Source organism: Watersipora subatra, chromosome 1 (genome assembly GCF_963576615.1).
Source record: "Watersipora subatra chromosome 1, tzWatSuba1.1, whole genome shotgun sequence".
Classification (NCBI taxonomy): Eukaryota; Metazoa; Bryozoa; class Gymnolaemata; order Cheilostomatida; family Watersiporidae; genus Watersipora; species Watersipora subatra.
Window position 1 is genome coordinate 63,344,487 of NC_088708.1, and position 15,276 is coordinate 63,359,762.

At 31.8% G+C, this 15,276-nt stretch overlaps 1 protein-coding gene across 1 annotated transcript in view; it reads right to left on the reverse strand.

Moving 5' to 3' along the window:
- LOC137390201 (phosphatidylinositol phosphatase PTPRQ-like) overlaps positions 1–15,276 on the reverse strand; it is a 55,690-nt gene that overhangs the window by 26,625 nt on the left and 13,789 nt on the right. The window contains exons 2-10 of the mRNA XM_068076495.1: positions 12,724–12,928; positions 12,437–12,546; positions 11,180–11,354; positions 8,344–8,435; positions 8,032–8,236; positions 7,193–7,302; positions 6,858–7,029; positions 2,790–2,881; positions 2,439–2,643 (exon numbers count right to left, since the gene is read on the reverse strand). Of these exons, the coding sequence (XP_067932596.1) occupies positions 2,439–2,643; positions 2,790–2,881; positions 6,858–7,029; positions 7,193–7,302; positions 8,032–8,236; positions 8,344–8,435; positions 11,180–11,354; positions 12,437–12,546; positions 12,724–12,928 (1,366 nt within the window). The remainder of the gene's footprint in view (positions 1–2,438; positions 2,644–2,789; positions 2,882–6,857; positions 7,030–7,192; positions 7,303–8,031; positions 8,237–8,343; positions 8,436–11,179; positions 11,355–12,436; positions 12,547–12,723; positions 12,929–15,276) is intronic.

Consider the following 15,276-nt stretch of genomic DNA (forward strand, 5'->3'; position numbering starts at 1 on the left):
TCTACATTTGTTCCGAACAAAGGAAGTTGTTTTATTCTGCTTGATTACTTCAATTTCAATATAGTGTCAGGTATTATATGCTATTTATCCACTGTAAAATAAAATAACAAACTAATGCACTTATAGAGTTTTTACAACTGTATGCTTTACAACACTACACTACAATTACCAGCACAGCAGCACATTAGGCCTCATTATCGTATGATACCCTGTGCTGTCCTTCACTGTTCTGCACTAATCATTTTTTATCATGTGTTTCACAAACTTTATGTTTTTATTCCATATATATACATATAATATACATGTATATACAGAACCATATATGCCTACATCCATATATGAGTCTCAAAGCATGTGCACATTCGCTTCAATCTGTCCAGTTATAGCTATTATAAATCTTGAAATGAAAATCTCGCATTGTGCTAAATTTGAACTCACGCAGTTTGCCACTGCAAGTTTCAACCTGCGCATGAAACCCTGTGCTTAACAACTGAGCTATACAGCCTTAGCAGGCACCGTATACCGTATATCAGATACCATATGCAGACACTAAAGGTGCACTTTGGCTTGATACCAAATATTACCCTTTGCAGTTGCTATTTTTTGAAAATGTTTAAAAAATAACTTTTGCTACCTTTACCTATTTTTTAAAATTGTAATTTTTAAGGGAGCCATTTCAATTTCAATTGCTCCATTACACTTCTATTTCCAGTTTTTCGTAAGGTTTGATTACTAAATTGGTAAAGGCTAACAGTTTTCAGGCAGACAATTGTATTATCTCGCATAGCAATAGCCTCTACACTCTCTCAGTTTAGTCAGACAGAATACCAGAAAAAGACAGATTGATACCTCATTTTTACATTTGTACCAGTATCAAGAGGTCCCAGTATTTTTGTAACAGTTACCTTTTTATACATACTTCCCTTCTATGCTCGAGTTGTTATTCTCGACTCAACGTATTCAGAATTTTTTTTTCAGTTCGTAATAATTGTACCATTACCGAATCACTATCATAATAAAAATTTTATACACACACTACTATGCACCAACTGTTATTATTAATTCAATATATTTTTTTTCAGTTCGTATTAACCGTATCATTACCAAAACATTTTTATCATATCGTAGGAAAACAGACTTAATTTAGCTCTTACTTGCTAATTATTTCCCATTTACAGTCAAACACCTTTATAAATGTTTTATTGTGCCTCTTGATTTATATGACTTCCACAAAACATTTTCCTCATGATAAGAATTTTGAAAGTTACAGTTGTTAGACATAGTTTGAAAGCCTTTACGGTTGTTTTTATTTTCTTTAAATTATTTCAACTACACAAAAAACTTTTCTCATGATATGTAGTTTAAAAGTTAGAATGGCAAATATCGTTACATAAGTTAAAGAAAATCATATTTCTGTGCAAAGACTTTTATATTCCCTTGGCACACCGATAAGTACACAAGCTATATCTGTATAATACGTACCACTCTGTACGTCTATACGATATTTTCTCCTTATTACGCTAACACTGAAATAAACTTAAATCTTATAATCGAATACCAAATAATATTTTGTTGTAACCATAGCAAAACATACTATATTTAGCCATTACTTGCTCATTATATTACATATACATTTAAACAAATTCACAGCCTTATTTTTATCCTAAATTATTTCAAAAAAACTTCTTTTTCATTATGTAAAAATTTAAATTTGTAGTTGTTTGAAAAAGATTGAAAACCTTTACCGTTGTTTTCTTTTTCTTTTAACTCATTTTAACTGCAAAGAGATATTTTTTTATCATATGAAATTTAAAAGTTAGAATGATAAATTTTGTATACGGTATGTTAAATACAAATATATTTTCTGTGCAAACACTTTTTTATTACCCGGGCAATACAGATAAGTACAGCAAGCTATATCTATAAAGTGCATATCACTCTATGTATCTATACAGTATTTTCACTATATGATGCCAACACAGAAAAGAACTAAAATCATATAATCAAGTATAATATAAAATCTAAGTAATCTTTGTTGTAATTATAGTAAAGCAGAATATATTTAGCCATTACTTGCTAATGATTTCGCATTTACGTTTGAACACCTTTACAGTTTTATTTTTCTTCCTGATTTATTTAAACAAAACACCTCTTTCATGATATAAAATTTAAAAGTAGCTTAGTAAATAATTTTTATTTAGACAAGTTTAAGCCAACTCTTATAAGGATTATGCTCTGTTATGATATTTTCAAAGTTTAAATTTTTAGTTGATTGGTTGCAATTACCATAAAAATTATAATTACTTGTCATACATTTCAGTTAAAACAAAAACACGCAAATATCAAAATATATTTATTATATATTAAGAACCAGAATGCACTACTTTTACAACTTCCTAATCATTCAATATTTGGAAACCAGAGAAAAATAGACTTACTTAGAGAAGTGCTTGTGGTGCTGAAGGAACTAACAGGAGATTGAAGATTAGCATCATTTACTGCATAGACATAAAAGGTAACCTCATTTTCCCCATCAGCATATACAACTCTATTCAATATGGATGTCTGCATTGTCTGTGAGGTCGCCGTTGGATATCTTGTCACATAATGGTTTATTTTAGCGCAATTTATAGTTTGAGGCTTCTAAAATAAAATAAATAATATAAAGCCTTGAAATAATTACACTACAATTAAATGATGCACACCTGGTCTAGTTTCTAAAAATGTGGACTATAATCAAAGACAGATAAGGGATATAGTTAATGATAAACTGTTGAAGACATGCCTACCTCCCAGGTTACAATGTACTTGAGTCTTAGTCTTCCATCATTCATTTCCTCTACAGGGTCATTAAACTTTATGTTGTTTGGTTTAGTGGAAGCTATAAATAATATGTAAGGTGTCACATTTCAGCATTTAATCATAAATTTAAACTGCATGTTTAGTATGAATAGTCTACGATAGAAAAGCTTTCCTAAAACGGTTCATTATCAGTATTATTCAAAAAAGAAAATAAATAGACATTTGGAATTAGGGGCAGATAACTCCGGAGTATAATATCAATGCATTTAGCTTATTCATCATACTCAACTATGCATGTATAGACAAATAGAGGATGTTCTGGTAAAACTCTGGAATATTTATTACTAAAGAAAAACTTAATGGCCAACATTGTTATTATTTGATTATCACTTCAATTATTATCTTCATTAATAAAAATATAATGAGTAGCAATTTATTATTCTACAGTTTTTACAGATTAAAACACGGCAACAAAGTTAAATACTATTCACATTTAGGCCTATATATTCATGATATATTACTAAATTGTTTTTGATTGGATAACTGCAGACACTGAAACGTATGTAAATAGTGTAAGTATTTAGTCTGTTTTTAGACAATACCAATATATACTGAAATAAATATATACTGTGTAAATACATGTTTCAAGGTGTCAGTAATGGAAATGCTACTAAAACATACATAAATATTATATACTATAACATGAAACAAAATATCTTACGCCTTGTTGTAAATGTAGCCGTAAATTCTTTTTATAAATCACAATTCTAGAAATTTCATTTGTTAAATCCAAGTCATACCATAATCTATTGTACTGGTTTAAGTAATTTTTCTTAAAGATTCCCACCTATTGCTCTCAAAAAGTTTTTATCACTTAGACAGGTAAACTGTTGGTCAATTGTTTTTTGTCGATATGCTAAAAGATTTTTAAGGCTTTATTGTTAGGCTCTGCAGAATGTATTCTAATGCGCAGAAATTTCCAACCATCTCATGTAAATTTAATTGAAAGTTTCTCTTACACTGGTGTTGAACTCTTATCACTTACTAGGCATGAAAGTTGAATAAAGATACATGCTTTATTACAGACTCAGATAACAAATAGTTCTCTACATTATATTAGACTTTTTAGCTATATTCCAAAATCTTTACCGACACACCGTGTAACAAAATCTAAAAATTATGTTTGGTTTTAGCCAAGTTTAAGAATCCGATTGAAAAAAAATACAAACTCTCCAGAACGAAAATCAGGTCAATAAGTTTGAGATTATTTTTCAAAATGTCTAACAGGCCTCTCAAAGTACTTTTACTATTAAAGTTGACTCAAAATGTTAAAACCGTTATTACTAGCTAAGTGAAGTTGGAAAATTTATTTGTAGCATATAAGATTGTTAAAGATTTATGCAACATTAAAGAACAAATTATTCTAATTTTTTATCTTAGACCTATCAATGATACTAGACTGAGCAATCTAGTGCATCACAGCTCAACATTGTGTCCGGCTTAAATAGCCACATTCTTTACGACACAAAGTCATTGCTTTGTTCACTTTGCCTAGTCCAGGAAATAATTCAAGTTAGGAAGCTTTGGAAAGTGAAGCATATACTAGCACTAGAAAGGATTCAGAAGGAAATTTTGCTCGAATTGTTTTCAAGTTTGGCTGTGAGAGGTATCTAAACATATTGAGCAAAGAATCTTGTACATTGTGTCTAGATATACACGCAAGTATTGATTTTTCTAAAATGTTTTTCTAAAGTTCATTGCAGGCACTAATATTTGAAAAATTGTTTTGCACAAAAAGGTGCCAAGTGCATAGTAGACAAAGTCTTGCTCATTTCATAAAGTTTTTTAATCACTATTGCGGGTGGAAATAGGCTAGTAACTGAGTACAATGATGACTGTGCTATATTTAAGAGTGTAGCTAAACCCAACCAGAAAGAGTTTTACTTTATGATGTCATCATTAGAATGTAATCATTTACTGATTATTTTGCTGGGCAAGGGGAATAGAAAGTTTTGCTCTGCATTTGGGTGTTCTAATACTCCAGCAAAGGACAGTAAACTCAGTTTGCACACATTTCCATCAGAAGAAAAACACCTAGACAGACTTATCAAGTAGATATACGCTGTGAGACATAAGGACCGGATGCCTTCCAAATACTAGGAGATCTGCAGTGACTATAGTAGACATTCTGGTATGAAGATGGCTGCCATACTAAAGCCAACTGCTGTACCAAGTATTTTTGATTATCTGCCAAAACACCTGCAACCGACTCAACCAAAGCATAGATGGCTGTTATGCCAACCAACATTACCTACATCATCAACACCGGGCCGAGATGAGCTAGCCATATACATGTAGCTTTTACTTTGCTCTGAAGTGTCAGCAGCCACCCAGCAATCTGGAGAGGTTACTTTCAACCCTCTAAATAAGCGCCACGAGGCAGACCAAATATCGCACTATAGATTTGCATACCGAGTCTTTCAAAAAAAGTCAACAAACTTAACCACTAGCTTCAAAGGTTTTAAAACACTACATGCATTTAAAAGCATTTGCTTGCAATACTGCAAAAAGCAAATAAAATCCAAAGAGGCAAGCATGACTCAATTATAATAGATGGCTGTCTGCAAGAAGTAGTACAAAATTAAGCCACCAATACAAAAAAAATGGTTTACAGTCTCAAAATGATAGAATTTGCTATCACCATGTAGTAATATTCTCACGCCAAAGCACATGCCTATCTTGGAATGCAGTTCAAATTTCTTAGAGGGCAAACTCTAAAATGCTGACTCAGAACTGTAGAATGTGTTTTTGACTTTCCAACAGACATCTTTGAAATCATCAGTAATTGCTGATGATATAATGTTAACAACACATGTGCAATCAGTGTATCAGTCTGATGACGGATAGTATGGTGATCCAAAAGCAGTTTAGTCTGGAGAAGTAGGAGGCTACAAAGGTAACTGTTAATAAAAATAATCTCATATCAAAGGTCAGCCAACTGGTCATCTTTAGCATATACATATGTCTCACCCTTCACAAAACATATAGAAAAGTGTACTATATGTCACTTGTTTTCTTAGATTTTTCCTGATGCTGCTTGCATAATACCCAAAACCCAACATTTATATTCATGACAGAATGCGGTCAGTGTACCATTTACCAGTGCTTATGCATTTGAGATCAGTTTGTACACTTAGCTATCTGACATGTTAGCCCATAGCATAGGACAACATGGATAATTATGCAATATTTTTATAATGAATCAAAATAAATTTTTACTCGCACTTCACATATGAAATATATAACTTTATATATACAAATTTGCAGGGTAAAAAATGGATAGTGTGTATGATTTATATATATAATTTCCAACAAACAATTTGTGTACATTAGTAGTTATGTCAAATCTCATATAGCAACAAAAATCTTTTTTTATTTTTCCAATGTGAACAATGATGACTCACTTGCCTGATTAGCTAAAAGTGAACAAAGTAATGTTGTGTCACAAAGAATGTGGCTATTTATGTAGGACACCATGGCTTTACATTGCCCAGTTTAGTATAGTTAATAGGTCAATGTTTTTTAAAAATTATTTTAGCAGAGATAATTGTTTTATATAATTTTTAAACAACACTTGAAATAAATTTTGTTGTTTGAAAATTTATTTCAAGTTCAAACCGGAAACATGGCATACAACAATGAAAAAACAGTCATTAATATGCTTTATGTATATAATTTAAAGGAAATATGTTGTGTACGTTAGTAGTTATGTCAACTCACATATAACAACAAAAATTTTTTTTTATTCTTCCAATGTGAACATTGATGACTCACTTGCCTGATTAGCTAAAAATGAACAAAGTAATGATGGCCTTCCATTCCAAAAAAATAGATAATTTTTACGATTTTAATGGCCATGTATTTACATTATAGATGTATATTATTTATAGAGAAATAACTATATGTAAGGCGCAGACTTTTTAAAATCATTGGTTGTGCTTACACTGCAAAAATATGCAACTATACATCACATCAAACAAAGAGTATATTTGTACCTGAGCATAGAGTTCTTATCTCATCTGTAGTCGCTACATCACTACTCCCTTCACTGTTCATAGCTTTAATCTGACACTGGACCTTCTCATAGGGTGTGTATTGACAGATCTGTATACGTCTAACATCTCCTATGATACTCCATTCCGTACCAATCTGAGTGTTACGCTTGTACTTAAAGTACACCCAGAGTTTAATAATCAGTATTGAAGGAAAATCATTTGTGGTCAAAAAGGACATTACATATCATTTTCAACAACTTTGCCATACTGCTCAAAATTATGGGAAACACATGAAACTATAACCACTAGGATAATAAAGCGCCAAATAGCCTCACCTGATAGCCTGTGATTATTCCATTCGGCCATTGAGGAGGCTCCCAATTTATTGATACACAGAAAGAATTGTCTGCTCTAAGGACAACGTTGGTTGGTTCTTTCTGTGGCTCTGAATTTACAAAATAAACCTGTGTTATTGATGTTTGGATTAAAATAAACAAACTGACTGGACCACTATATAGTCAATCATTTTCCATAATGGTCTGAGCATTTATGAGTGAGTCATAACATGAAAATTTACTCTGATCTGTCAGGTAGACAATAGTCAGCTATGAATGAAATCTATGAGCAAGTCTTACAAGTAACTCAACTTTCACAGAAACCATCTCTGTCTCAAAAGATTTGTCAAACCTTTTTTTAAATACAGATGTGGCCTGCAAACAATAGTTTTGAAAAAGACAGCTATCATCGCTGACGGATTGAGCCCCAAAAATAATATTTCAAATTAATCTTTATGAAATTATGTTCTAGAGTTGGGATCAAATGGAGTACATTTGCATTATTGCATCAGAAATTCATACTTTGCTTGATTTCATGAAATGGCTGAAATTTAGGTTCTAAAAATTATCTACAAACTAATTAATTGAAATGAGTTCTTCAGTTATCCATCAGTCAACACTATAAAAATATGATACAAGATTGTACCGGATGGCCAAAATAAATTAAACATTTGTGTAATAATATAAGACATCAAGAATTGATCTCAAAACTAGACACGCATTAGGGCTATAAAGACAGCATATCAAACATTTCATGAACATACGAAAGACTATGTCTAAAACTTGTCCTGTTCCATATTTAGGTACCCTCTAATCTTGACAGAAATATTACTACTTACTCAAAGTTCCACTAGTAATTGTGTGAGAACTGACAGGAGAGTGAATATTAGCATCATTCACTGCATAAACATAAAAGGTAACCTCTTCTTCACCATCAACATGTACAACTCTACTTAATGTTGATGTCTGTACTGTCTGTGAAGATGAATTTGGATATCTGGTTATGTAGTGGTTTATTTCAGCACAGTTTATAGTTTCAGGTTTCTGAAATACAAATATGATGTTCTATAAGAAAAGTTATGTATTGCAAAGGTGTTTTAACACAGTATTAAAAAGGAGACCGTTGTTTATTTGTTAATAAGTAAGCTTACCCTCCAAGTTACTGTGTACTTGAGTCTCACTCTCCCTTCATTATATTCTTCTACACGGTCACTGAACTGTATGTTACGAGGTGCTGTAGAGGCTGTGAATTAAAGGAGCATCAGAAGTGTCAGAGATAGAATGATTAATTACGCATTTAATCGCAATCATAAAAGCGCCTATAAATGTTTGCAAGAGGTTTCTTTACTGCTTAGGAGTGCAGCAAAATGTAGCTCTTGAATAACTTACAGTTTTTATCAAAAATTCCCAAAGCTCTAAATGGACTTGATTACATGTATACATACAAGTTGAAGTAAGTCTATGAGTATGATAGATGATAAAACAATGTAGCAGTTTAATGCGTAGAAAACTTATATGAACATTTTTTTATAAACATGCAGCAGAGGAGAGATATTTTAGCTCTATTATCCCAATTAAAACTGAAGGGGAGATACGTACAGGTCAACTCAACGTTCCATAGTTTTTTTATGATTTAGACCAAATCCTACAGTATCAGTGCATAAACATGTATTAGAGAATATTTGATATGAAAGTATCATTGAAGATATATGTTCTAATGCTGGCCTATATTTTGTTCAATTTGAATCAACGATTTTATATAAACTTCCATGCCAATAGCCAAATATTAAATATTAACTAAAGATTCTTTCCACCCACGATTTTTGGACAGATAAAACAAACATCAGGATCAAATTTCATTTAGATTGCAGCCCGTATCTGTTGTAGGTTTGATGACATTAAGTTCCGAAATATTTTCTATGAACTAATTATTCATATATATTCATACAAGAGTCACCAGTTCTACCAAACAAGTTAGGATTGTAAATGCCAAAAAAACTAAAGTAAAAATAATTCTTTTAAAAAAATTCACAACTCGAAAAATATGAAAATATGCTTTCTGCAGTATGATAATTTTGTCGGTTTACTAGCACAAATCAGAAATGTCAAAGTTTCATCACCAAGACTATACAATTTACTCATCACATATGCTATTCATGGTGACCACTTCAATTGTGGAATTATATAGGTATTTAATAAAGTCTTGTAGGGGTGGGAAGCCAGCCGGCCATGCGCCAGGGCACACTCTTGGCTCAGATCAGTTTGACACAATCTGAACAACCAGACTTTTGTCCAGGAAACAAGGAATATTTCTAGGTATTGGGGTAAAACAAGCTGATGTATTCATACATAAGGAGGCAAATTCAGAAAAAAATCTAAAGCACCTTACTTGGATATGTATTACACCTATATATTAATACTAGTGGAATGCCCCACTTAGCCCTAGTAATAAAAGTCTTTAAACTGAAACTGGATTTATATTTAACATATAACAACAATTACCATTTTAACCTTCAAACTGCATATAATAAAAAAGTGTTTTATTTGGGTTGAATAAATTAGGACAAAAAACCAAACGATGTTAAAGGTTTTCAAACTTTGTGAAGCAACTGTAACTTTCAAACTTTATATCGTGAAGAAAATGTTTTGTTCAGGTCAAATAGAGTAAGAAATCTTAATAGTTATAGCTGAACATACACACACTTTGAGAAATATGTAAGGACTAGCAGCTGCTGTGCTATTTGGTGTTGCCAGTGTAATAGAAAAGTCTTTGTACACAACATTTAGTTGTATTTAACATATAACATTTGCCATTCTAACTTTCAAACTACTAATCACAAAAAAAGTGTTTTGTCATTGTCAACTGTAAAGGTTTTCAAACTTTGTCAAAAAACTGTCACTTTCAGACTTCATGTCAGGAGGAAAATGTTTTCTGCAGGTAAAATCTATTTAAAAAACTTAAACTGCTATCAAATGGTTTAGATGTAAATGTAAAATAATTTGCAAGTAATAACTAAATTAAGCCGGTTTTGCTACAATTTCAATAAAAAATGATTCTGTAATGTTACAATTAACATAAACTGAAAAAAACAAAATATAAAACTTTAATTTTTGCACAGAAGTGTGTGCGTGCGTGTAAAAAAGTGTGTGTGTATGAAAAACGTTACTGTTTCACCAGAATCTATCCATGAAAATTTTGATAACAACGATACTGGTACCTCTCGATACTGGTACAATTGTCAAAATGAGATATTGTACTGTCTTTGTCTGACCGATGAGGGAGAGGATTTCGAGGTTCTGCTTACGGTGATAATATAACTGCTTGCGTGAGAAGAATTGGCTTTGACCTTAGATATAGTAATTGAACCTTAAAAAAATACTTCTTTAACGGGGCATCGTAACTCATGGTTGCAATGCTAAAATGATTACTGTGTGCATACTAATAGCTATAGCTGGACACGCACAACGACGACAGATACACGAATACACACACAAACTTTGAGAAATATATATATAGATATGAAAAATGCATAAATTTTAAAATTTATCTAGAGCACCATTTTCTTGCTGATCGAGATCTGGTGTTGTTCATAGTAAAGATGTTTGTTCGGTTGTTCGGTTTTGTTTACACTTGTTGAACAAAAGGCAATATTTTAAAAAATAAGTTATTGTCTAGCTCATTAATTAATCAATTTATTTTCTACTGTACGTAATATCTACATAACTTATTGCGACATGATTTTAATATTACACAGCATTGTTATGTACTGTATATAGGTATGTTATATTAAAAATGATCTGATATATTTTTAGAAATCAAATTTTGAGCAGCTTCGAAAATAGCTTCAAATTAGGGCAAGCATAATAAATATTTTTACATTTCATAGACTATAAGATAACATCTAATTAACAAAGAAAAAGCTGTCCATATCAGTTACAATTTATTATGACTTAACAAAGCTGGTTTCTTCTAAACCGGTGACTCACCATCACAGTCAGTAGTAACTGAAGGAGCAGTAGCTGAGTTACTATTTCCAGCACTGTTCACTGCTCTTAGTTCACATTCTACTACTTGATATGGAGAGAATTGACAGAGTTGATACTTTCTCTTATTTGCAGAGTGTTCTATATTTGTCCATAAACCCTCATCATTACACTTGTACTGTCAATATATAGTATTGATGAAACAAACAAATTTAAACAGTTCTCGAGACTTCTCTCTATAAAATTTTTAACGAGTAAAAAATGATTTGGTTATACACAGCCAGCCAAATCATTGTAAGCAAACAGCCAAACACAGTGTAGTACACTGATATGACTACTTGTGGTGTTACTGCTCTACCGTACTTCAGCAAATAAAATGGCTGTAAGAACTGAGAATGAATGGGTAAATTTCATGCCATTATTTTTAAATAATGTTCAGAAGAATTAAGATTGTTTGCTCTTGATTGCTAGCAGATTAAGTATTTTTGTCAGAATATAGGACAATAAGGTACTAACCTACGAAGTTGCACAAATTAAACTTGATATCCTTATAAAAGGGTAAATAAATGGGTATTTAGTATTTTATTTAAAAAACTTAGCGAAACCTAATCAGCTCTATTGGCATTAAAGTTACAGTAGGTTTCAATAGAATCTTGTACATATTCATTATTGGAATCCTAATTAACTTTATCGTCTTTTATTTTTCTTGTTGTTTTGAGCAGATAAATTATTTTACAAATAAATAAGTTGGCGTATATATTTTTTTAGATTTGCTAGTACTCGGAAAATTTAGTGTTCTGTAAGAAATCATCAGGTAGGCAAATAAAGGATAGAAAATAAGTTTTTGTTTATAGTTATTCTGAAAGGCCTCAATGCTGTCAGTTTTAGCAAGTATTTACCAAGTCTGTACATGTATAGGTTTATTATGCTGATTATGTTCAAATTAAATCTTTTTGAAAGCAATATTTTATCCTAACCTTTTAACCTGACGTTCAAAGGATTGTTGACCAGACATAAGCCACTCAGATTTAGTAAGTCAGGTCGTAAAGAATGCATCCAGAAAAAAAGCAACACCAATAAAAAACAAAAAGCCGGAATAAAGAAAATTTGGACTTCGACATCTGGTAGAGTTGTTAGAGACTGTGTAACACAGGTAGATTTTATTTAAAGTGCTTTCTCCCAAAGATGATATCACATTTAGTTGCCTAGCACATAAAACGTAAAAGAGAAAACCAGAAATTTAAAATAGATATAAAGTACCTGATAGCCTGTAATTGGTCCATTAGGCCATTCGGGTGGTTGCCATGAGAAGATTACGCATAATGAGTTATTAGCGCTGAGAGAGAAGGATCGTGGATAAAGTTGTGGAGCTGCAATGAAATGGAATCACTGTTTAAATGTGATATTCTTACCCAATATTTAGTTTCTAATCAAATTTGCAAATGCAACATAGTAGGCTAATTTCAACTTTATTTCACAGTTCACTAACTTGTTAAAAGCATATCATAGAGAACATGTAGTTGCCAACCTCACAATGTTAAACTTACGTATGATTGAAGTGGTAATTGAAATGACGGCAGCTGCTGACTCCAAATCATTATTATTTATAGCCGTTACATGAAACTCTACTACTTTGTCACCATCTGCATAAATAACTCGGTTTGTAACTGATCTGGTTGCAACATTAGATCTTGATGCTGGGTATCTGGTATTGTATGATGATATACGTTCACAGTTGGTCTCACTCGGCTCCTGTATTAAATCACAAACCAAACACAATGTCAAATGCAAGATCGCCAATTCATCTGAAGTAAGTAAAAATGCTTGAATTTCTACATGCTCACCCTCGCACATGCAGAAAACAATGAACACGCGCACACACACACAAACACACGCTCACAAGTATACACACTAATGCACCTAAGATACATACATGCTTATATACACATACTCACACATGTACAAACACACATGCACGCATGCTCACACACACACACAGTCTTGTAAACGCATGCAATTGGGGACGCGATATTTTTACCATCACTTTGAGGACAATTTTCATCTATCATTAAGAGCTTTAAAAAATAACATGTTGCAATATTTTTTGTTGGGTTTACGAATTCACTGATTTCGGGAGCTGTCACTTTATTCGTTTTTCAGTTATAGCCCGTGAGAATTTAACACTAACTTTGGGGACTTCACCTCACACACATGTATGAATTTTTTATCTAATAAACGGGGACTTTTGCATGGAGAAGATAACTCTGGCTAATTTTCGTTTTTTTCAACTATTTTGGAGTTGTCGGTATGTGATACTTTTCTCACACTTTCATAAATTTGCTTATAAAAGTTATCCATGACTTCATTTTTCCTAAAATATCAACTTAGAAGTTTAATAGTTTTTATTAAATTTCTGTAGAGTACTAAATCCACACATGTATGACGCGTAAAGGTTAAATTGACATTAGACTTTTGTGTTTGGTAATAATTTCAGTGTAACCAAATGCTTCACAGAATTTAAGGCAATCTGTTAAAGTTAAGGTTTTGAATTGCAAACAGCCAGGCCAAGGTTGTAGACTGATGTCTTATCTAGATTTACAACTTTTAAACACTTAACGCGATTATCTTCAAGGTAAACATTTTAACATAGTTTTCTTAGAACTCTTAAACCCTGAATAGGCAACAAATATAATTACTATAATCGATTAGGTATTTTTCAATATCTCATTTTCATCACTACCGAGGGCAGCCATCAGAAGATTTACAATGCGTAATCATGAGTTAACTTTTGCAAACAAAAGTAAAATGAACCAGGCCAGCAATTGTGAGTAGATTTTTTAAAATCAGGCAGCAAAATAAATTTGAATATAGTTAATTTTAATTGTACCTTTCATTTTGGTTGCACACAATGATTACAGCATTTGATTTAAATCTTTGCGCAATTCCTTTGTTTGTGAGTCATGCATGAAAAGCCAAGCATAGGCGCAGACATATTAGAATCAAGCGTTGGAAATGAAACATTTGTATCTCCAATACGCCTGATGTAAGCCTGAAAAACATTTACCTTATAAAAATATCATTATGTTTAATAAAATGTGCTAAGCGTACCAAAAAATTGGCCTTCTATTACATTTTCTTAAAGAGCACATTGACCAATTATAAAAAAAAGAACACAGTCAGTCATAAAATATGTCAACACCATTGCAACAATATGTCCCCAATTTGATGGTAAAATTATTCTCACAGGTGTGTATAATATTTTAACCATTAATTTGGGGACATTGACTGATGTTTTTATTTAAAATAACAGTCAAGGTCATTGATAACAGCATCGCTGCAAGATGTTCCAAATTTAATGCCAAAATATCAAGCCCCTAATGAATATGCTTCTTAAGAAGCTTTCTGAGCAAATTGACCAATTATAACAAAATAACACAGTCAGTCATAGAATATGTCAACACCATTGCAACAATATGTCCCCAATTTGATGGTAAAATTATTCTCACAGGTGTGTATAATATTTTAACCATTGATTTGGGGACATTGACTGATTATTTTATTTGAAATAACAGTCAAGGTCATTCATAACACCATCGCTGCAAGATGTTCCAAATTTAATGTCAAAATATTAACCACCAATGAATATGCTTCTTAAGAAGTTTTCTGAGCAAATTGACCAATTATAACAAAAGAACACAGTCAGTCATAGAATATGTCAACACCATTGCAACAATATGTCCCCAATTTGATGGTTAAATTCTTCTCACAGGTGTGTATAATATTTTAACCAATGATTTGGGGACATTGACTGATTATTTTATTTGAAATAACAGTCAAGGTCATTCATAACACCATTGCTGCAAGATGTTCCAAATTTAATGTCAAAATATGAACCGCCCAATGAATATGCTTTTTAAGAAGTTTTCTTAGCACATTGACCAATTATAACAAAATAACACAGTCAGTCATAGAATATGTCAACACCATTGCAACAATATGTCCCCAATTTGATGGTTAAATTATTCTCACAGGTGTGTATAATATTTTAACCATTGATTTGGGGACATTGACTGATTATTTTATTTGAAATAACAGTCAAG